This window comes from Mus caroli, chromosome 4 (assembly GCF_900094665.2).
Source record: "Mus caroli chromosome 4, CAROLI_EIJ_v1.1, whole genome shotgun sequence".
NCBI classification, from domain to species: domain Eukaryota; kingdom Metazoa; phylum Chordata; class Mammalia; order Rodentia; family Muridae; genus Mus; species Mus caroli.
This window is the reverse complement of record NC_034573.1, coordinates 87,783,907-87,804,653: the sequence shown is the minus strand read 5'-3', so window position 1 is coordinate 87,804,653 and position 20,747 is coordinate 87,783,907. Positions and strand designations below refer to the sequence as shown.

At 42.0% G+C, this 20,747-nt stretch overlaps 1 protein-coding gene across 6 annotated transcripts in view; it reads right to left on the bottom strand.

Moving 5' to 3' along the window:
• Positions 1-20,747, bottom strand: part of Fggy (FGGY carbohydrate kinase domain containing) — a 363,123-nt gene that overhangs the window by 315,228 nt on the left and 27,148 nt on the right. For all 6 annotated transcript variants that reach the window (XM_021159484.2, XM_029476124.1, XM_029476123.1 and 3 more), the window contains exons 2-4: positions 19,215-19,430; positions 8,068-8,179; positions 4,769-4,920 (exon numbers count right to left, since the gene is read on the bottom strand). In XM_021159484.2, the coding sequence (XP_021015143.1) occupies positions 4,769-4,920; positions 8,068-8,179; positions 19,215-19,418 (468 nt within the window). In that variant the 5' untranslated portion in view covers positions 19,419-19,430. The remainder of the gene's footprint in view (positions 1-4,768; positions 4,921-8,067; positions 8,180-19,214; positions 19,431-20,747) is intronic.

The following is a 20,747-nucleotide window of genomic DNA, read 5'->3' as shown; positions in this document are numbered from 1 at the left end:
TCATTTCTCAGTGTACCCTCGGCAAACAGAAGCATGGGACATAGATGGAGGTGGAAAGGCTGAATTTGTTTTTTTCTTTGGGGACAATGGTAGGAACTGACTGAAAAGTCAGACTGCAGTCTCTCCAGATATCCTAGAAAGGCATAGCAACTCACGCCTCGTTAACACAGAGCTGTCAGAATCCACAACAGCATCAGCTGTTACCTGCCCTGACCTTCTGTAGTCTATATCTTGTATCCCTACAATGTTTCATGTTAATAAACACAGGCAACCCCAGCTGCTCCAGGATGTTGGAACTTAATTTACAGTTAGCCTTCATTAAGATAAAAGTCAGAATCATTGAAGCCAAATGGAAAAAAATCTCAGCTGCTTATAAAAAATTCAAATTTGATTCAAAAAATCAAACTTTTCCTTTGATCAGACCGTTCTTCTTATGGAGATACACTTCAACCTTAATCATACAAGTCTTAAATGTAAGGGACATGATTAAAATTTCAGATTACAAAACTAGATCCCAGTGAGTTTGTCCATGAGCTACATCTGTCACAGCACATCCCTTTTGACTACTGGGCTGTATGAACTCCAAACTCAGCCTGCCTCCCTGGGACATGGGAACCCAGGGTAAGGACAAGGAACCCGGAAATGGCCACATTATGAAAGAGTGATCAGCTCCCATCAGCCTCACTGTCCTGTGTTACCCCTAAAGCTTCTGGCTAACTCTGTTCTCATTAGTTCTCACCTGGAACACCTTATGAAGTCACTGAAATTATTCTAAACCTGTGTGTTGAGCCCTCCAGCTAAGGGTTATGGGCCCAGCAGTGAACAGATAGACTGGATATGATCTCCATCCACCTGCGGAGCACAATGGTCAGAGGAAGCAAACACAATAGGGAACCATCATGAGAACTGACAGAACAGCATGGGAACAACAATGGTACGATTGTACGTGGGGAAAGCCTTCTGATGTGAGGGAAAGGCTTTTAAAGGAAGTGCACGGACAGTGAAAAACTAGTCCCAAGGGAGAGTCAGCTTCACGGGAAATACTACTGTTCCGGGCAGAGGATGAACACCTGAAGACAAATGCAGTCGACAAATGTGGTTTTTTTCCAGGTGGAGAAGAATAATTTTGTTTTGCAGGCTTTTCAGATGTAACCAAACAGTTGCCCCTGACAATACAACAATGAGTGGCTATGACTGTTCCAGCAAGGTTTAGTGACAGCCACCAATCTTCACTTAATTATCACATGTCAATAAATATTCTTTTGAGCCTTCCTCAATATCTAAACACGTGAAACACTTTCCTAGATCTAAAGCCCCCCAGTACCATTTCAAATAGGCAGGCATAGGGCAAGAGAGTATGATCTGCTATCCCCTAATCAAAACTGAGGTAGCAAAGAACCTGCTGCATCCGGGGGCCCCTGACCGGATCCCTCTGTATGAAGTAAAGTGAGCAAGGACATAAATGACATCACATACAATCTTCTGGGCCAGGATGCATGTAGTGTTATTTAATCTAGATGCAAAGCCACTAGAGGCTTCCATGGTAAGTAAGAAATCTCCAGCTTTATGCACACATTTCCTTGCCCTATTCATTCTTCACATCCCTGCCAAAGTTATCTAAGACATTCTATTTCCTACTTCATAACCATCAACCAGACTGCACCACCAAGTTAAGATCTTAACAGGCTACTTACCTAACCTCTTTCCAATTACACTCACTAAAGTCCCATCTCTTCTTTCCAAAACTACATCATAGGATATATCTAGGAAATCCTTCCTCTTTTAACTACTAGGCAAAGCCTCCACTTGTGCCCTGAGACTCATGCCAAACTATCGAGCATTATACATGTGTCTACATCACTGTTCTTGGACTGTCTTCATCCAATAGCTCCTTTTGCATCCACATGACTCCCCTACACTTTACTTACTGCATGTCATAGACTCTGATTACATATGATCAGGCTTAGTTCTTATTGTCCCCATTTTTCTGGTGTCTCTCCAGCATTTGCTGGTTTATAGCAGAGCTCAGCCAGGACTTAGAAATGAAGGAATAACCCAAGAATAGAGAAAAGATCTAGTGATATGACCAGTGGGTAAAGGCATTTGCTGTCAAGCCTAACCACCCAGGATTGATTCTTGGGACTCAAGAACTAACTTCTAAATAAATAGGTTATTTAACGTGTACACCAATAGCAGCTTACTGATTTAAAGAGCACAGACTCTCACATTCTTATCTGAATATGTACTTAAACAGCTCTACTGAAGCTATCTAGCATCTCTGTATCTCTCATCAAGGAATCAAAAGGAAGGTACCCTTTCCTGATTGCCCACAAATGGATGCTTTTCTTCATGGTATAAGAGCCAAGGATAAAATTGAAAGGGGCTTTATAAATCCTTAGGCCAGCAGTATCTACATCACCCATTAACCTGTCAGAAATGCTCCAGTTCTCAGGCCCTGCCCCAGGGCTGCTGGAACAGAATGTATAGTCTAAAAAAAACCTCCAGTGACTCAGTGACACATTAAAGTTTCAGAAGCGTTATAAGAAGACCTTTAAGAAGCTGGTTTTACAAGTCTCATTAATTCTGAGTGCCATCATGTTAACACCTACAAGACTTTCAGCAGGAATCCTTATGCAAGCTGTCAAAAAGAGAGAAAACAAAATACCTTGTCAATCTCAAGCTCACTCTCAGATACATGAATGGGCAGAAAAATCAGTGTTTTGATCTTTACTCAAACATGTTAAAAGGAAAATGTGTTTTTAAGAATAACACACAGGCAGTTATGGTAGTAAGTTCCTATAATTACAAGTTACTCAGGAGTCTCAGGAAAAAGGGTCAGTTGACTGTCCACGAGTTTGGGGCTATAGTGTGCTATGCCAACCTAGTGTCCACACCAAGTTCAGTATCAGCACAGTAAACCCCAATCCTAGGAACCTTTAGGTTGCCTGCAGAAGTATGGACTGCCAAAATGGAGCACCTAGATGGTCTTAGGAAATTAAAAATAATACCATTTTGTCTGGAAGTTGTTTTCTGTTGGTCTCAAGTACATAGTGGTAAAGCTACAGATCTCTGGACAACTATCAGACTCATATGAACACAGGGCCATCTTCCCAGTGCTCTGATATGAATTCAACACAGCTCTTCTTCTATATGCCCTCAAAGGGAAACACATTAAAACCATTCCCTATCTTGTAGGTAAGGTTAGATAACTTTGAGGAACACACTATCACCCTCGTTCCTGGCTCCATCCCAAGTGGTATACTTTATAGAACATTTTTAATACCTCATGGGATGAGCTAGAATTTGGAGCATGTAAACAGGTTTTAAATCCTGGCTGTACCAGGTATTCTATAAAATCAGATGCCCTCTCCATCTCTCTGCCCCATGCTGACTGCAGGCAAAACTTGTTAGGATTAAGCTAATTGGTGCTTATGAATCTCAGAGCGAGTAGCAGTGCACAGTAGTTCTGTATTCTGATCCAACTCTCTAACTGCATATAAGAAAAAAGAGGGGAGCCTGGGATATGTGGGACTTTTCCCAAAGCATACAATTGTTGAGGCCAGAGACAGAATCAGAATCTTTAAACTCTTGACTGCTGAGAGAGCACTTTCAAAGTCAGCAACCACAGGAGGCATTGTGCAGATTTAAGTTGAAAAGACAGATAGCAGGCCAGTTCTGCTTTGATACATGTGGCCCTCCTATTGCCTCACTGCCTACTTCATGGTCTTAAGGTTGGAGCTCCTTCTCACATTGCCATGCTCTCCCTACCTCCATATATAGTCTGAGTAACTGATGACTGATACCACCTGAAAACCCACAGCCAGTAATGAATCACACCAACGCTGGCTCATTTGATGGATTCTCTATGCAGCAGACCACCTAGGGGTTTCAAGTCTCTGAGTTTCCCAGAGGAGGTGAACCTTCTCACCCATCCATCTCTGGTGGGAGCCATTAAGCTGACATCACCATTTTCCACACTTCATAAAGGAGTGCTAACATCTGGAAATGGAAACCACCTGACAGAGCTTTGACCAAGATCACCATATCACTCAAAGCAGGGAAACTCGGGGGCAGGTAAAATGAGAAAGAGATATCTTGAATGCCAAAAAGGCCAAAGAAGAATAATTTGGGGGTAAGAGTGTGTAGACAAAGAAGGCTCTGGTCAGAAGGACTGGACTTAAATCCCAGCCCTGCCACTTTCTAATTGGGATGGCAATTAACCTTTGAACTCTGAAATAGAGCACAGTATAGTAAAAGAATTTGTTTTGGAGTCAAGTGATCTCAAGTTCAAATCCTGGCTTCCTCGCAGGCTTACTGTGTCACTTGTGATGACGTGGCTCCTCTTAATGACCTTAAGTTTGCTAATCTACAAAACAGAGATGCTGTGCTATAAGAAAAGAAACACATACTTGGGCATGACAATGCTGCCGGGAATCCTAACACTCAGAAAGTGGAGGTCGATTCTTGACTTTGAGATAAAATGGGGCTACAAAAGAAAAAACAAAAGCTCTTTCTCAAAACCATCTACTGCACATGGTTAATAGGTGATAGGGTTCAAGGAGATGCTATATACAAGGCCTGCCTGACATCAGTATATGAAAAAGACTGATCAACCACAACTTAACAAGAAGATGGGCTCAGCCTCTTCAGACTGTCTGGGGGAAGAACCAAACAGTGCAGACTCAACAGGGCATTCTTAGTCCACCACCCTTGGGTGAAGGAACCCTTCTACTACAATTAGTGACCTTCCATCACTCCCCACACTCACCTCCTTCAGCCACAGGAGCTTTGGAGCCTGCATCTCCACAGACATCACACCACCCACATACTGAAGGACTCTGTGCTTGGTCTCATTAATCCTGTGAACCTGGCTGACAGCCCGATGGTCCAGCCACATGATAACATTTCGAGAGGAGTCCCCTAGGAGATAGGAGAGAAATATACAAGTAGACATGTCATCTTCTCTTTCTAATTCAAGGGAGCAATGCTGTACTTCCAGGCAAAGCACTCCACAATTTCTACTGTAAATTCATGTGGTCAAAATTGAACAAAGTGGGCACAGGGGAGAAGACTCAGTGAGTAAAGCCACTCAACACCAGCAGGACAACCCAAGCTTGACCCTCAAAACCCACATCCCATATGGTAGGGGAAAAACAACTCCTTCAAGTTGTCTTCTGACCTCCACACGTGTATCACATGTACACATACACACACACACACACATATGTTTTATATATATATATATGTATATATAAATAAATATAGAATGAATTTAACTTAAAATAAAAAGACACAGCAAGGCTGTGAAGACTCTACTCCCAAGAGTCCTCACTTGTGATTCCAACAATGCTCCCTTGATCACAACCCCAGGGTTAAAGGTCATTGATATGCACAAACCCATAATCATAGACATATACACACACTTAATATATTTTTAACTCAATAATAAAAGTAATTCATTTATATTACATTCTCTCACAACTTCTTCCCTTCCTTTCCCATCCCTCTTGTTGAGAAAAGGACCTATGAGTGATAGGGCCTAGGTGATACTTTGTCTTAGCAGTTGACACCTTTACACATTAACAAATATTTTGACAGAGTATTTATTTTACAGTTACACAAGAGCATTTACATCCCATTTTTAATTTTCCCAGTCAATTGAATTAAAATAAGCTCATTCCAGGAATTTTTTCATTCTGTTGGTTGATTTGGTGGAGTGGCAAGCACATCAATTCTGTATAGGAGTGCTGGCTCAAGTTGCAGAGGAAGATATAGTCTATTAATTCAGCTTGCTGGCTTCAGCATCCACATCTGCTCAATGGAGATTCCAATGCCTTACCTGAGAGCACAGAGAAACTAATGGAAATCTGTCATGTATTAACTAGGTGACAATTCACAGTGAGGCATACATACCTAGCCTCTAGTTTCTAGTTGGTTCACAAGGAAATCCTAAGGAGCAATTGAAAGCCAGTACAAAACGTAGTCTTTAATCCTCATGTCCTGACTCTCTCTAATGTACCCCCAGGGTAGCCAGCTGTCCCTTCCTTTCCTCCTGGCATCTATGAATTTATAACAGAATGCACTGGAGGAAAGGACTTCATTTTGTTTGTTTGTTTGTTTGTTTGTTTGTTTCCCATCTCTGATGTCTCTTGTTCTACTTTTCAACACCATGTCAAAAAGCAACCTGGAGAAGGAAATGATTTGTTTAGCTTACATGACCTGATCACCGTCGATCACTGAGGTAAGTCAGGGCAAGAACTCAAAAATGAGCAGAGGCAGGAAGCATGGAGTTATGCTGCTTACCGGCTAGCTCTCCAAGGCTTGCCCCACTACCTTTCTCATATCTTCCAATTCATGAGCCCAAGGGTGGTATTGCCCACAGTGAACTGTGCCCCCCACATCAACCGCCAATCAGAAAAATGCTACAAAGACATGTCTACTGGCCAATCTGATAGTGCCATTGCCTCAATTGAGGTACTCTTTCCCAAAATGACTCTACATTGTGTCAAGTTGACAAATCTAGTAAGTATACATCCTAGGGTTCAATGTGGAGAAAGAAGCATGAACACCTACATATTATCAGTACAATATCATTGGGACCCAGTCCTGACATGTGCCAGCCATTCTTGTATATTAATTTAATAATCAAATAACTATAGAGCTATGTATCTTGTGAATATCGGGTGTTAAATGTGATTAAGAATCACCTAAGCCTCATGATAGCCATTCATCTCATTTAATCACACACACACAAACAAACTCCACTGTGATCATTATCCTGAGTTTGCAATGACAACTAAGATTCTACAGATGAAGATATTTCCAGATGGGAGCTTGGAAATCCCTGAGGTATGCTTTTAAACTAGACCTATGTGGAGAACAAGTAAGCTGGAAAGGGGAACGTACAAGACTTAGATGTGTCAACATGAATAAATGTGCTATCATCAGGGCTGTCATAAAGACAGCTGCACATTTGCCCATCGTGTGGGTTGGTTTTAATGGATATTAGCATTACCTGCTTGCTCTGCATAACTGCTCCAGTAAGCAACGAAGTCTCAGACTCCACCTTGCACATAGGTAAAGATTTCCAAAAAAACATTGAAACCACCTTTAAAATTCTGATTTCATTTTCAAAAACAATATAATCCACCTCAGACAGAATCTAAAGGTATTGAGGAAAGAAGGTGTTGAGGAATTACACCAGCTGGATGCACTTGAAGAACAGATATATTTTAGTATTTTAGGTAGAGTGCAGTCATTTCACTTCACGGAGTTGCTACTGGGTTCTGCTTTTGATAGAGTGCACTTAACAAGTCTACCCACAATGCAAAGTGGGATGGTAAGCAGAGAGAGGCACAAGTAAGCAGCTTTAGGAAGGAGCAGTGGTCTCCCCTGCAAAGGACACTTCTGATATTTTAACTGTCCATTCACCTATACCCAGACATTTTGCACAGCCAGAATAGTATGGAATCTAAGATTGATATAAAGTGATAGTTCGTGTTAATTACCAACTTGACAAAATTCAGAATCGTCTGGGAGATGGGCCTCTGAGCTTGCCAGTGAGGGACTTTCTTAATTGTGTTAATTAATGTTGAAAGATCCATCCAGAATGTGGGCCGGACCATCTCAAGGGAGGGCCCTGAAGTGAATGAGAGAGAAGACCAAGGGGACCAAGTGGCATGTACACACACTTGCTCTCTTCTTCTGGTTGCAAACATGAAGTGATCAGCTAGTTCAAGTTCCTGGGGCCATTACTCCCTGCCGCCATGTAATGAGGAGCTGTGAGCTAAGGTAAACTCTTCCTTCCTTTGATGACTTCTGTTGGAGTATTTCAGTGTCAAAACAAAATAAATATAAAGTGCAACCGCAAGTCAAGTGCATACACACTTTGGGACATAAACCTCATGATTGGTTGCTTTTGAGAAGATGTTCAGTTGATACTAATACCTGGGAAGAATTATAAAGAACGTATGTTAGTAGACCAGACAATATGGACTACTTGAAATCTATTATTCTTAGCCTTGAAAGTCTTAAATGAGAGACTGAAGAGGACAAGAGCAGGCCTACCTTCATGGTTTACTGGTAAAGGATGGAACTCTTTATCCAACACAACCAGAGAACACGTGGCATCAAAACCAAGTCCTCGGATTCGATGTGCATCAATCCCTTGAACAACTTCCTGTTTTAAAAGCAAATAAAATCATAAATGAATACTGGGCTCTTATACCTTGTAGACAAGTCGCCACTAAAAGGAAATGAATGCAAACATTTTACAGTTGCCTAACACGTGTCATTGGAAAAGTTCAGCATCTCTATTTAACTTAAGATAATTCTTTATCATGTAATGCTGTGTGTCCAAAAGTCAGAGTCGGGTTTCACCCATGGAACGCCACAGCTGTGATCGTAAATGAAATGTGCTGACAGGGAAATTACTCCTGAAAGAAGTCAAATGTCCCAAGTTCTCTTCATGGAAAGCTTTATAGATGAGGTTAGAAGAGGCAGCTCAAGAGCACTTTTTGCTCCCTGGGTTCAATTCACAGTACCCACAGGGTGGCTCATAATCACATGTGAAGCAGGCTCAGGGGACCTGACTCACTCTTCTGGCCTCTGCAGGCACCAGACACGTACATGGAACAAGGAGATGCACTCAGGAAAAGAACCCATACATATAAAGGTTTTTAAATTCTTTTGTAGGAACCTTAGACTTGGATTCAAGATGTAGCTCAGTAGTAGAGTGCCTGCATCAAATGCACTGGGGCCTAAGTTCAATTCCTAATTCTAGAAAACAAAAAAAGACGTTTTATAATGAAACAAACTGAAACATATCCATGGTGTCATAAAAATGTCTGAGATTTTTAAAACATCTTTCAAAAAAACCTTTTAATATCACTAAAATACTAAAAGATTCTATAAATTACTAAGAAAAAGACAAGCAATCTAACTGGAAATAATATAAAACTAAGGTCAAAATGTATAAAGCTCTCCAGTTGTACTAAAATTAATCAATGCAAATAAAATAGCAAATTTTGCTTCTTACATTAGGGAAATGTTAAAGGTTAGTTGTATGTAGCAATGGTTCTACCCTCTTAGAGGATCTATGAAGACATAATAGTTAATGAATTCATTCAGCCACAAAAAGGAAGAGAAGGAGGAGGAAGAAAAAGGGAGCAGAAGACAGGAAAGAGGAAAGTGAGAAGCTGGGGAGAGGTAGGGGACCCACAGGGGTGGGCAGAGGAGAAAGGAGGGTGACGGAGTGACAAGATCAAAACATTACATGCATGAAAATGTCACAATAAAACCATTATTATCCGAAATTAATATAAGCCAATAAAAATGTTAAAATACATTTAGATGTAACCCTTCTTGAACATAATTATAGTAAGGTAATTACTGAGCACAAATTTTGGAAAGTAATTTGACAGTACCTATTAAAATATATTTAAACTACTAGCTCATCAATATCACTTTTGGAAACGTATCTTAGAAAATCATAGCCATAAGTAAATAAAATCATATATAAGATGGCTACTCTACTATACTGCTAGCAATATATTTTAAAACCCAATAAATTAACTTTTTTCAAATAAACTATGCTGTGTTTATACAATGGAATACTATGCAAAACTAAAAACAAGAAGACATCAAGAAGTAATTTCCCAGCAGACTGGTATGTCAGGGACAATAAATCTTCCTAGCAAAATAAAATATAATACTGTATAAAATCATGAGCCATAACCATTTGATGGGTATGGAAATTGGTCAGAGCTATACAATAAATTGAGAAGCATTGTTTTGAAAAAGGAAATTTGTACTTGAAAGATAGAATCTAAAAAATTAATTCCAAGTCTAAGTGATTTCTCTGGGGAAGTTTATAAAACACTTAAGGAGGAACCAGTGTCAGACATTTGTAACAGTAAATGGAGAACCTGTTCACCAAACCCTACATCATTGGTACTGCCTTGACATCAATGGGGAAAACATTAAAAGGATAAAACTACCGAAGAATATTCATCATAAACACAGGTATAAACATAGCAAAATATTAGCAAACCAAATCTTACAGCACATAGAATGGGCATTATATATCATTACCATGTATAACCACCCCAGAACTTGCAAGGGTGATTTAACAATCATTAATTAATGTAAGACATATATTAACAGGATATAGAATAAAATTATAATCTCAAAATACTCAAAACTCTCTAACACAAAAAAGATGAATGAAAAAAATAAAAGCAAAATGAAATGTATAAAAAAAAAACCCAAAACATAAAAAACCTCAGCGCTAACATCATACCTAACAGTTACAAGGATGCATCACTGTCTTCATTAGACACAAAATAAAGAGAGATCCACTTTGCACTTCTACCCAATCTGTGCTAGAGTGCAGGGACCATGAAATAAGGCAAGAAAAATAAATTAAAGGCATACAAATTACAAAAAAGCTAAAGGTATTTCTTTACAAGTGATACTATTTCATATGCTAAAAATGCTTTTTAAAAATCTTTTTTAAAAGCTGCTATGAGGGCCTAGGGTGATGGATAAAGAGCAATGCTGCCCTTGAAGAGAACTGAATTTCAGGTCTCAACACCTAAACTGCTTCTAACTGTAGCTCCAAGAAGATTTGATGCCCTGCCTTTCTTTTCTTTTCTTTTCTTTTCTTTTCTTTTCTTTTCTTTTCTTTTCTTTTCTTTTTTTTAATATTAATTAGATATTTTCTAATTAATATTCTACCCCAAAAGGCCCCCAAACCCTACCCCACACATACTCCCCTCCCCTCCCCTACTCCCACTTCTTGGCGCTGGCATTCCCCTGTCCTGAGGCATATAAAGTTTGCAAGACCAAGGGGCCTCTCTTTCCACTGATGGCCAACTAGATCATCTTCTGATACATATGCAGCTAGAGACATGAGCTCCTGGGGGTACTGGTTAGTTCATATTGTTTTTCCACCTAAAGGGTTGCAGACCCCTTTAGATCCTTGGGTACTTTCTCTAGCTCCTCCATTGGGAGCCCTGTGATCCATCCAATAGCTGACTGTGAGCATCCACTTCTGTGTTTCCTAGAAACCCAGCATAGCCTCGCAAGAGACAGCTATATCAGGGTCCTTTCAGCAAAATCTTGCTAGTGTGTCAGTGTTTGGAGGCTGATTATAGGATGGCTCCTGGAGTATGGCAGTCTCTAGATGGTCCATCCTTTCGTCACAGCTCAAAACTTTATCTCTGTAACTCCTTCCATGGGTGTTTTGTTCCCAATTCTGAGAAGGGGCAAAGTGTCCATATTTTGGTCTTCGTTCTTCTTGAGTTTCATGTGTTTTGCAGATTGTATCTTGTATCTTAGGTATTCTAAGTATCTGGGCTAATATCCACTTATCAGTGAGTACATATCATGTGAGTTCTTTTGTGATTGGGTTACCTCACTCAGGATGATGCCCTCCAGGTCCATCCATTTGCCTAGGAATTTCATAAATTCATTCTTTTAAATAGCTGAGTAGTATTGCATTGTGTAAATGTACCACATTTTCTGTATCCATTCCTCTGTTGAGGGGCACCTGTGTTCTATTCAGCTTCTGGCTATTACAAATAAGGCTGCTATGAACATAGTTGAACATGTATTCTTCTTACAGGTTGGAACATCTTCTGGATATATGCCCAGGAGAGGTATTGCCGGATCCTCCTGTAGTACTATGTCCAATTTTCTGAGGAACTGCCAGACTGATTTCCAGAGTGGTTGTACAAGCTTGCAATCCCACCAAAAATGGAGGAGTGTTCCTCTTTCTCCACATCCTCGCCANCATCTGCTGTCACCTGAATTTTTTATCTTAGTCATTCTGACTGATGTGAGGTGGAATCTCAAGGTTGTTTTGATTTGCATTTCCCTGATGATTAAGGATGTTGAACATTTTTTCAGGTGCTTCTCAGTCATTGGGTATTCCTCAGGTGAGAATTCTTTGTTCAGCTCTGAGCCCCATTTTTTAATGTGGTTATTTGATTTTCTGGAGTCCACCTTCTTGAGTTCTCTCTCTATATATTGGATATTAGTCCTCTATCTGATTTAGGATAAAGATCCTTTCCCAATCTGTTGGTGGTCTTTTTGTCTTATTGACAGTGTCTTTTGCCTTGCAGAAGCTTTGCAATTTTATTAGGTCCCATTTGTCGATTCTCGATCTTACAGCACAAGCCATTGCTGTTCTATTCAGAAATTTTTCCCCTGTGCCCATATCTTCGAGCTTTTCCCCACTTTCTCCTCTATAAGTTTCACTGTCTCTGGTTTTATGTGGAGTTCCTTGATCCACTTAGATTTGACCTTAGTACAAGGAGATAGCAATGGATCAATTCGCATTCTTCTACATGATAACCGCCAGTTGTGCCTTTGCATACAGAAAGGCCATTGACTTGTTTAGGTTAATTTTATATCCAGCTACTTCACTGAAGCTGTTTATCAGGTTTAGGAGTTCTCTGGTAGAATTTTTAGGGTCACTTATATATACTATCATATCATGTGCAAAAAGTGATATTTTGACTTCTTCCTTTCCAATTTGTATCCCCTTTATCTCCTTTTGTTGTCAAATTGCTCTGGCTAGGACTTCAAGTACAATGTTGAATAGGTAGGGAGAAAGTGGACAGCCTTGTCTAGTCCCTGATTTTAGTGGATGCCCTGCTTTTCAAAGGCACATGCATTCCTTTGTACCCTCTACACACACACACACACACACACACACACACACACACACACACACACACTCAGACACTCAGACACACACACCCCACCAGTCAGTAACATCAGAGAAGAAGGAGCAGAGAGAAGGTAAGATGGAATGAGTGCTGGGGCATGCTGTCCTTGGCTATGACATGGCTATTATAGTCATGAAATCCCAGCAGTGTTGATTCTTGTACAAGATGGAGCCTATCAGTATGCTCATGATATCCCACCCATTCCTGAGGCAATTGGCTATTGCTGGGAGATGAAGAATAACTTTTCAAAGGATGAATGCTGGTTGGTTGCTGATTCTCATCTCCAGGAGGTGGCCCTACACCCTTGGGCATGCATACAGCACTAACTGGACCTGGAGAAGATGGATGAAGAGGAAGAAAGGGGGAAGTAGAAGGAGGAAGAGGGAGTAGAGAGAGATAGAAAGAAGGCGAAGGGAGCGGAGAAGATGGATGAAGAGGAAGAAAGGGGGAAGTAGAAGGAGGAAGAGGGAGTAGAGAGAGATAGAAAGAAGGCGAAGGGAGCGGAGGAGAAGGGTGGGGAAGGGAGAAAGGAGTTGAGGAGAAAAAAGGAATGGGAGAAGAGGAAAGCGAGGAAGAAGAGAAGGAGAAGCAAAAGACAGAAGAGGGGGGGAGGAGAAGAAGCAGAAGAGGAAGAAGAATAGGAAGGTGAAGAGGAAGAGGGAAAGAGGGAAAAGAGAAAGAAGAGAAGAAGCAGAAAGAGAAAGAATAGAAAGAAGAAATTCAGATCTCCATGTATGTACAGCAAGCACTTTATCTCCCAAATTCCCTGCATTTTGTTATGAATTCATCTTAAAATGCAGAACTCTGCCCTGTTGAGAATACTAGACTTACAATCTAGCATCCCATTTTTAATACTTAATATGCACCACAAAAGACCTACAATTATTACAGATTTGCAACAAAGGCAGTATTCTATTTTTGAAGCAATATTAGCAACATATACTCAAATGCTGCCATATATGAAACATCTACTATACCATGTGATTTATTTACTTCCTTGAATTTAATTTTTACAAAGTACACTAAAAGAAAGCCTTAATATATAATGCATCTGTGGTTACACTGGACACCCATGAGGGAACAAGCCCGTCCTAAAATCCCCTAAGTAAGACATAGTCTCTTTCTGAGACTTTTTTGCCATTTCAGGTAGACTGGCTCACCAGAAAGCAATTGGGATGACCCTGTCTTTCTCCACAAAATCCAAAGAGACTGGTGACTCTGTTGGCCCCTGGGTCCAGAGTGCACCTGACTGGGTCCATTCACATTTCAGAGCCTACAGTTAATTAAAAGAGGAAGTTTGAGAAAATATGGGTAACTCAATGAAAGTCCAGAGCAGACAGCATGGGGATACAGTATCTAACAGCCACCTCTTGATTTGAACTTGACCACTTCTACACTAATCTCAGTCTTTCTGAGTCTTGGTTTCCTGGACATAAGGGAATCCCATAGGGGAAGACTGCAGGCTTTGGGGGCTTGAAGTACTGTATAATCAGAGTTCCTCTGTGTAAAGGCAGAGAGCCTACCCAACACTGCATTAATTATGCCTATTTAAGATGTTTATGCTCAAAGGACAGCATGTTCTCTGCTATATGAACACAAATACAAATGACAGGGAAAGAGGAAGCAACAAAAAACTTCAGACTCAAATACTTGTGAGGATTTATGGGTATAACTTTCTACTGAGTCCAAAGATGATGGTTTCTTGATTTATTTTATGAGTACCCTCTGAGGCTTACAAAGCTCTGGATTCAAATCACGGCTTTTCAATGATGAAAATCTCCATGTCTCCAGTTCTAAAAGGGGCTGTTCTCAGGAAATTTTTAAAAATGGCATTATGTATTAAGTCTGACTTAGGTGGCTTGTGTTGAGGACATACCTTACAAGCATGCCTCTCCACACCAAGGGACAGCTCCTTGTAGCCTATCCATGAAAGCTGCTTTTGTGGACATATTACTGCAAGGCCTCTGGGACTTGGCCATACACTCTTATTTATAGTCTTGTTAGTTGGAGCAGAAAGTGCAATAAACTCACTCCAGCCACCCGGCAGACAGAGACTCCCCTCCCTAGTGACAAATCACATCACTCTTCTAAGGAGTATCCAGGAATGGAGTTTGCTGCAGCCTCATTTGGAGAATCGATCCATGTCTAACTACTGTCCACTTGCAGGTCTGAAGTAGCAAACAAGATTTTGGGGAAAGGCTTGTACATCTTTGTTGCTCTATGGCTTCAATCCTGCATATGATTTAAATCGGCAAGCTCTGCTCTATTGGGTGTAGCTATGGCATTGCAAAGAACACACACATACACACAAGAAATAAGAATATATAGGTCTAGTTCTATATTCAGCTCCTGGGAACCTCATGGACAGAATTCAGCTCATAGCAAATGTCCATGCGGCTGGCAATGTACTCTTTTGAACATAGGTTTAAATGTCATTGTCAGTGTTTTGGTCCTTAGAAAGCCCAATCAAGCCCTTTTAGATAAGGGTGTGTTCATGCAGACATTAGGGAAACAATAGACTGCAAAATATTTTCTTTAATGCTCACTCTTTGGGAGATTACATTTTAGCATAGGTAAATCAAATAAATCAAATAAATAGGTAAATCAAATAAACGATAGAATGTGATTATAATGTACCCAAAGCTGATTGGTCAAGAGGATCAAGCGTGACAAAGGAGGGGAAGGTTGTTTTCAAAACAGAGAATCTTGAGGGAGGACTTTCAAGCATAAGCACGGGTAGAGTTCTTAGTAGGGATACAGCCAGGGTGGAAGGCTCTGGGCCAGGAACAGCAAGGAAAAGAATACAATCTGTATGAGGAGCGCCACATTCAAAGCCCAAGACAGGATTTTCTAACACCTCCTGCAGTGACCAGTGAAAGAAAAAAATCCTAGTGTAGCGATTTATGGTGGCGTCCCTTGACGATAAGCAAAGAAATGAAAGCCAGACATTTCCATATATAACAGAGATCCTAATGTTCTTCTACTAGCTGGAGTTCTGAGGTCTCCTCTGTCTCCTACACTGCCACCAAGTCCCATGATATCTTCCTTCCAGCAACCTCTCACCTCATCGCTATTTTTCCCTGTGCAAAATTCTAATTCTGGTACAGTCAAAGGCAAAAAGATGTTCTAAGCAGAGGAAAGCCTGTCTCCAAGTGGTTCTATGTTTAAACACAGGACAGGGAATGGCCACTGGAACAGAAAGCCAAGAACACATCAATAATGACCTTGGGAAGAGCTACAATGTACACAGCCATGAAGGCCATGTTACAAATTGTAGTTCCATCCAGAAAGAATCCTGGTGCTACTAAGGGTTGGAAGCAAAAGAGTAACAGCAGTTTAAGCACAGAAACCATCACTATCATCAGAAAAGTAGCACAGATGCTAAGACCTGTATTTAGCTCTGAAAATGATGTGGGCAGTAGGTGTTGGGAACAGAGAATGCACAAACTTCTGCCATCTAAGCCTGGGCTGTCACTACCTGGGAACACTGGAAATGCCATTCAACTATCTGGCCCACAGTTTATCTTTCCACCTGTCAAGTGGAAACAACAGCCCTGCCTCTATTTATCTTATTATCATAATTAAAATATGAAGGTGTTTTGCAAACTATAACAGTTCTATGAATGTAAGATGTTAAAATTACTGTCCATACAGCAAGTACCAACCTAGAACAAAACCACAGTTCATTAGCTCCATGTGTTCATGGGCTTTTATTCCCATGCAGATTAAGCTATTTTGTCTTTAGGCCAGAGAACTTATGATCATGTTTCTTTACATATGTTCCAGTGTCTGACAAAGAGTATAGCATACAGTCCATGCTCCATAAATATTTTCAGACTAAATAAAATAATGATTTCCTGAGGCTAAGGAAATAACTCCATTGGTAAATTGCTTGTCTCACAAGCATGAGAACTAAGTTTGATCACTAGTGCCAGGAAAAACAGCTGGCTTGTTGCTTTCAATCCTGGTGCTGGGAGGTGGAGATCAGAGCATCACTAGGGCTCAATGGCCAGCGAACATAACCTTCTAGGTGAGCTCAGGCCCCAGGGAGAGATGCTGTATTGAGTACTGGCCTAATAAAAGCATACCAATTTTAAGGGCCCACATTTTCCCATAAGAAGCAGCTTGGGAAAAGGCACGACCATGCAGTGCTTAGTCAACAAGGTAAGTTCCTGGCCCCACACAGTAGCAACCTACAACACCTCTAACTGCAAGCAGGAGTCACAGGGAAGGGCTGAGGCTGGGGAGAGAGAGGCCTGAAGACCTGTCTCTGAGTCATCTTAAAACCCCTTGTCTGAACTACTTCAAAGCCTTCTTTTTTCATCTTCATGAGAAGAAAAACTGTCCACAAAGATTGTTATAAGGACCAAATGACGTGATGGGCACACAGTATTGAGCACACATCTAGCACATGGTCAATCAGCAAAGAATATAAGCTGCTGACATCATCACCGCCTTGTCATTACTACTGTTACTCTTCTTACTAACTGGACTAAGGAAAAAAACAGCTCTCAGGAGGGAAAAAGAAAAAGAAAAAAGAAAGAAAGTTCACAGTTGTTCTCAAGATCTCTGCTTTCCGGAGCCACTGACGAAGCAAAGACAGGCCAGGGTAGAAGAGACAGCAGTTCTTGTCCTAGGCCAATGCTTAAGTCGTCCACAGAAGGAGCCCTGGGTAGAGGGAGGGGTGGACGTTTCCCAGAGGCATTCTCTCGCACTTGCATTTTTACTCTTTTGTCTAAGGAATCCACTCCCTATCTGCTCACCTTGTTATCATTCCCACCACTGGCAACAGTGATTGTTTAACCCCTGACACTGCTGTGACTTTTTATATACTTTAATCACCACAACAGTCTTATGAAGCTGGGGACTCTCATTAATCTTCTTTTATTGAGAAGGAAACTGGGCAAGAAATGGTAGTAAGTCCAAGATCACAGCTACACATTGCTAAGACAGGGACTCCTACCCAGGCAGTTCAATTGCAGACTACTCCGCGTATCAAAAAGGCCTCCTTCTTGAAGCTCCTTATCACATGTGATGAGACACATCACACTCCAGCACGTCTCCATATACAATGTGTGAGGCACAACCTAAGGCCCATGGGCTTTCTGCAGCTCGGCTGCAGTGAGAGGCATTGGCTGAGCACTAATGCCCTGCACTTCTGTGGCTACCAGGGCTGACACAAATGATGAGCTGACCACCACTGGGAGATGATTAAAAGTCTGCCATTAAGCCAAGCTGTGCTGGAGTAGATCTGCTTTCAGGGAACTCTTCATCAGGGAACTATATTTTCTTCTTGACAATTTCCTTAATGGCAAGAGTGTTAGAAGAACAAAAGAGACCCAAGGGCAAAGAGCAGAAGATTTTCATGGAGGCAGAGACTGGGAGTGGGGAGAGAAGAGGAAAATTAAACAGGCAGAAGAGAAGATGACCTCTCTTTTATTTCTGCAGAGTGCCTGGGTAGCCCAAGCCACCTCTCTGTGGTTTTCTCTGGGGCACTAACAGCTGCTCAGAGCTCATCAAAGTTTAACCAGACCAATCAATACAGAAAAAAATGGGTGACTGTCCAGCTGAAAATTACCAAGCACCTCATGAATATTTAAGGACCTCAACTAGAAACACGGAGACAGAACAGAACTCAGGGTTTCATTTTTTTTCTTTTGGGGGTGGATAGGGAGATAAAAGAATGTCTGTTGTTAATGATCACCAAAATATAAAGTCATAGTAACATCACAAACTAAAACTAGTGATTGAGACATAAACTAGTCACAGTCAGCATCGCTTGCTTCCTTAAGACAGCAAGCCCAGGCTTATCACAGGCCACTCAAGATGAGCATGTGTGGGGCTCATATGAAGATGCTTTCTTAGAGCATGCCATAGTTTTCTGCCCCTCGTTGTTTCTCTTACCCACAATGCACTGCCCCTTGTGTGTCCAACTGGGAGGATACAGAGCTCATGGTTAATAGGAATCAGACGTTTAGGTTCTTGCCCTGCTGCTGCCAGTCACTAACTCCTGATGACTTGGGGTAAGCTGACCAGCACTCCCTTCCCCATCTCCTCCTGGAACAAAAATGACCTGGGGGCAGCAGTAGTGCTAGCCGTAAGGCTAGTTCCACCAAGTTCCAAAGATTCACCACAGTGTGTGCTAACACACTGGCATACAACAGAGACACACTGGGTGCCGCCATGACTCTTCCTTCCTCATTTCCACACCTCAGGCTCCCACATCCTCTGCACTGTCTTCATTGCCACCATGCCCTGAGAGCCAGCTCTAGCTCTGTGAACTGGCTGCAGCAGTCCTCCCAGCACATTTCAGCTGTCTGTCACTCTCGGTAAGGTTTGCTTCTGAAAGGCAAAGCCTACCCCACCCACCCACATGCCTCCATTTACCTCTCATGCATTGGGCAGACTGAGTATACGCATACAAAACTGCTAAGCAGCGGGGGCGTGCAGAGGGAGGGGCTGCCACGGTTCTGCTCTTACCTTTGTGACAAGGCAACATGCTGCCCAGATATCCTCTGAGGACTGCTCGTGGTGGTTGAACTGGGGCTCCCACTTCTTAATTGGCTGTTCTGCGAAAGCCAAAAGGAGCCCTCTCTGGTCCACTAGAGCCGCACGGACACTACCTGTTCCCACATCGATGCCCACATAGTAGTGAGATGGCTCCTGGTCTCTGCCAGACATCATGGTCCCCTCTACCTGTGGTGGACAAGTGCAAAAGCCATGTGAAGACAAGCAGACCTGCTCAGACAGCCAAGAAATTCGATCTCCAAAGTGTACAGAAAAGGGGAATCCAACGACCTAGCTGGGGGCTGTGTATTTATTTAACTTCCCAAAGGTTTTATTGGCACTGAGCAAGGTGGTCAGAGAACAGGCACATGTAGCACACTCTGTTCCCACTCCTGGATGGGCGTCAGAAATTAAGCACCTGATTACAATTTGACGTAAGCAACGCTGAGACAGTAAGAGGGCAGAGGGGAGCAGAGATGGAGCCGGAGCCATAAGAGATGAACGTTTACTCCGTGAATCTGAATCCACAAGACAGCAGCCTTGGAACCAAAAGAAGAATCATTTCCCAGCCAGGCATACAGCAACTCAGCCTCATAGGTATCCTGTGCCAGGCAGTGTATGCAGCCACGGGCTTCCACTCCTTTCTATGAGTGGACTCAAGCACATGGGAGTCTCTGCAATGCTGCTGAGCCAGAGGAGAGTCTAAAAGGCAAGCTTTTTGTTTTACACTAGGCCCATCACTACGGGGACAGCAAATTACACTGACAGGAAGACCAACATCTGGAAGCAGAAGGTATTCCCCAAGCTTCACTGGAGCAGCTGGGCCTGAACTCACCACCTGTGGAACCCTGAGCCTTAGCCCCCACCCCCTCTTTTTTTTCTGCAGAGGCTTGACATTTTAAGAAGAAGCACTTATACCAGAGTCATGGTGAGATGACTGGGAATCAGGAGGAGACCCAGGAGAGGCAAGATCAAGAGTGTGTTAGATGATCTATTTTCCTGACAGACCCCCGATGAGTTACAAGGAAACCTGACCAGAGAACCCTCAGGGCCTGGGCCCACGCCTGGGCCCTTGGGGCTGCTCGTGGTATGAGCCACAGGACACAGGATTCTCCCAGGGCTCTCTCTCCAGACTCACAAGGGGCAGCCTCCTGACACTAACCTCACCAACACAGCACAGCTGCCCCCTGGTCAGCAAGGGGCTCTGAGCTCCTGTGGTATAATTTTAACCCGAGCAGTCTGCACCCTCAACTTAGAATAATGAGGGTTTCTCGGCCACTACGCTCTTGGGGATTCTAAAACAAGTCAGCCAGCAGATGTTCAGTTACTGCTTCCTGGATATTTACCCCAATAAAAAGGAAGAAAAAGAGACAAAAAAAAAAAAAACCTTCATTAAAAGTGATAGCTTCTTTCAATAACAAAATAAATAATAGAAAGCCAACCTTCACGTGGAAACTGAACAACACTCTTCTCAATGATACCTTGGTCAAGGAAGGAATAAAGAAA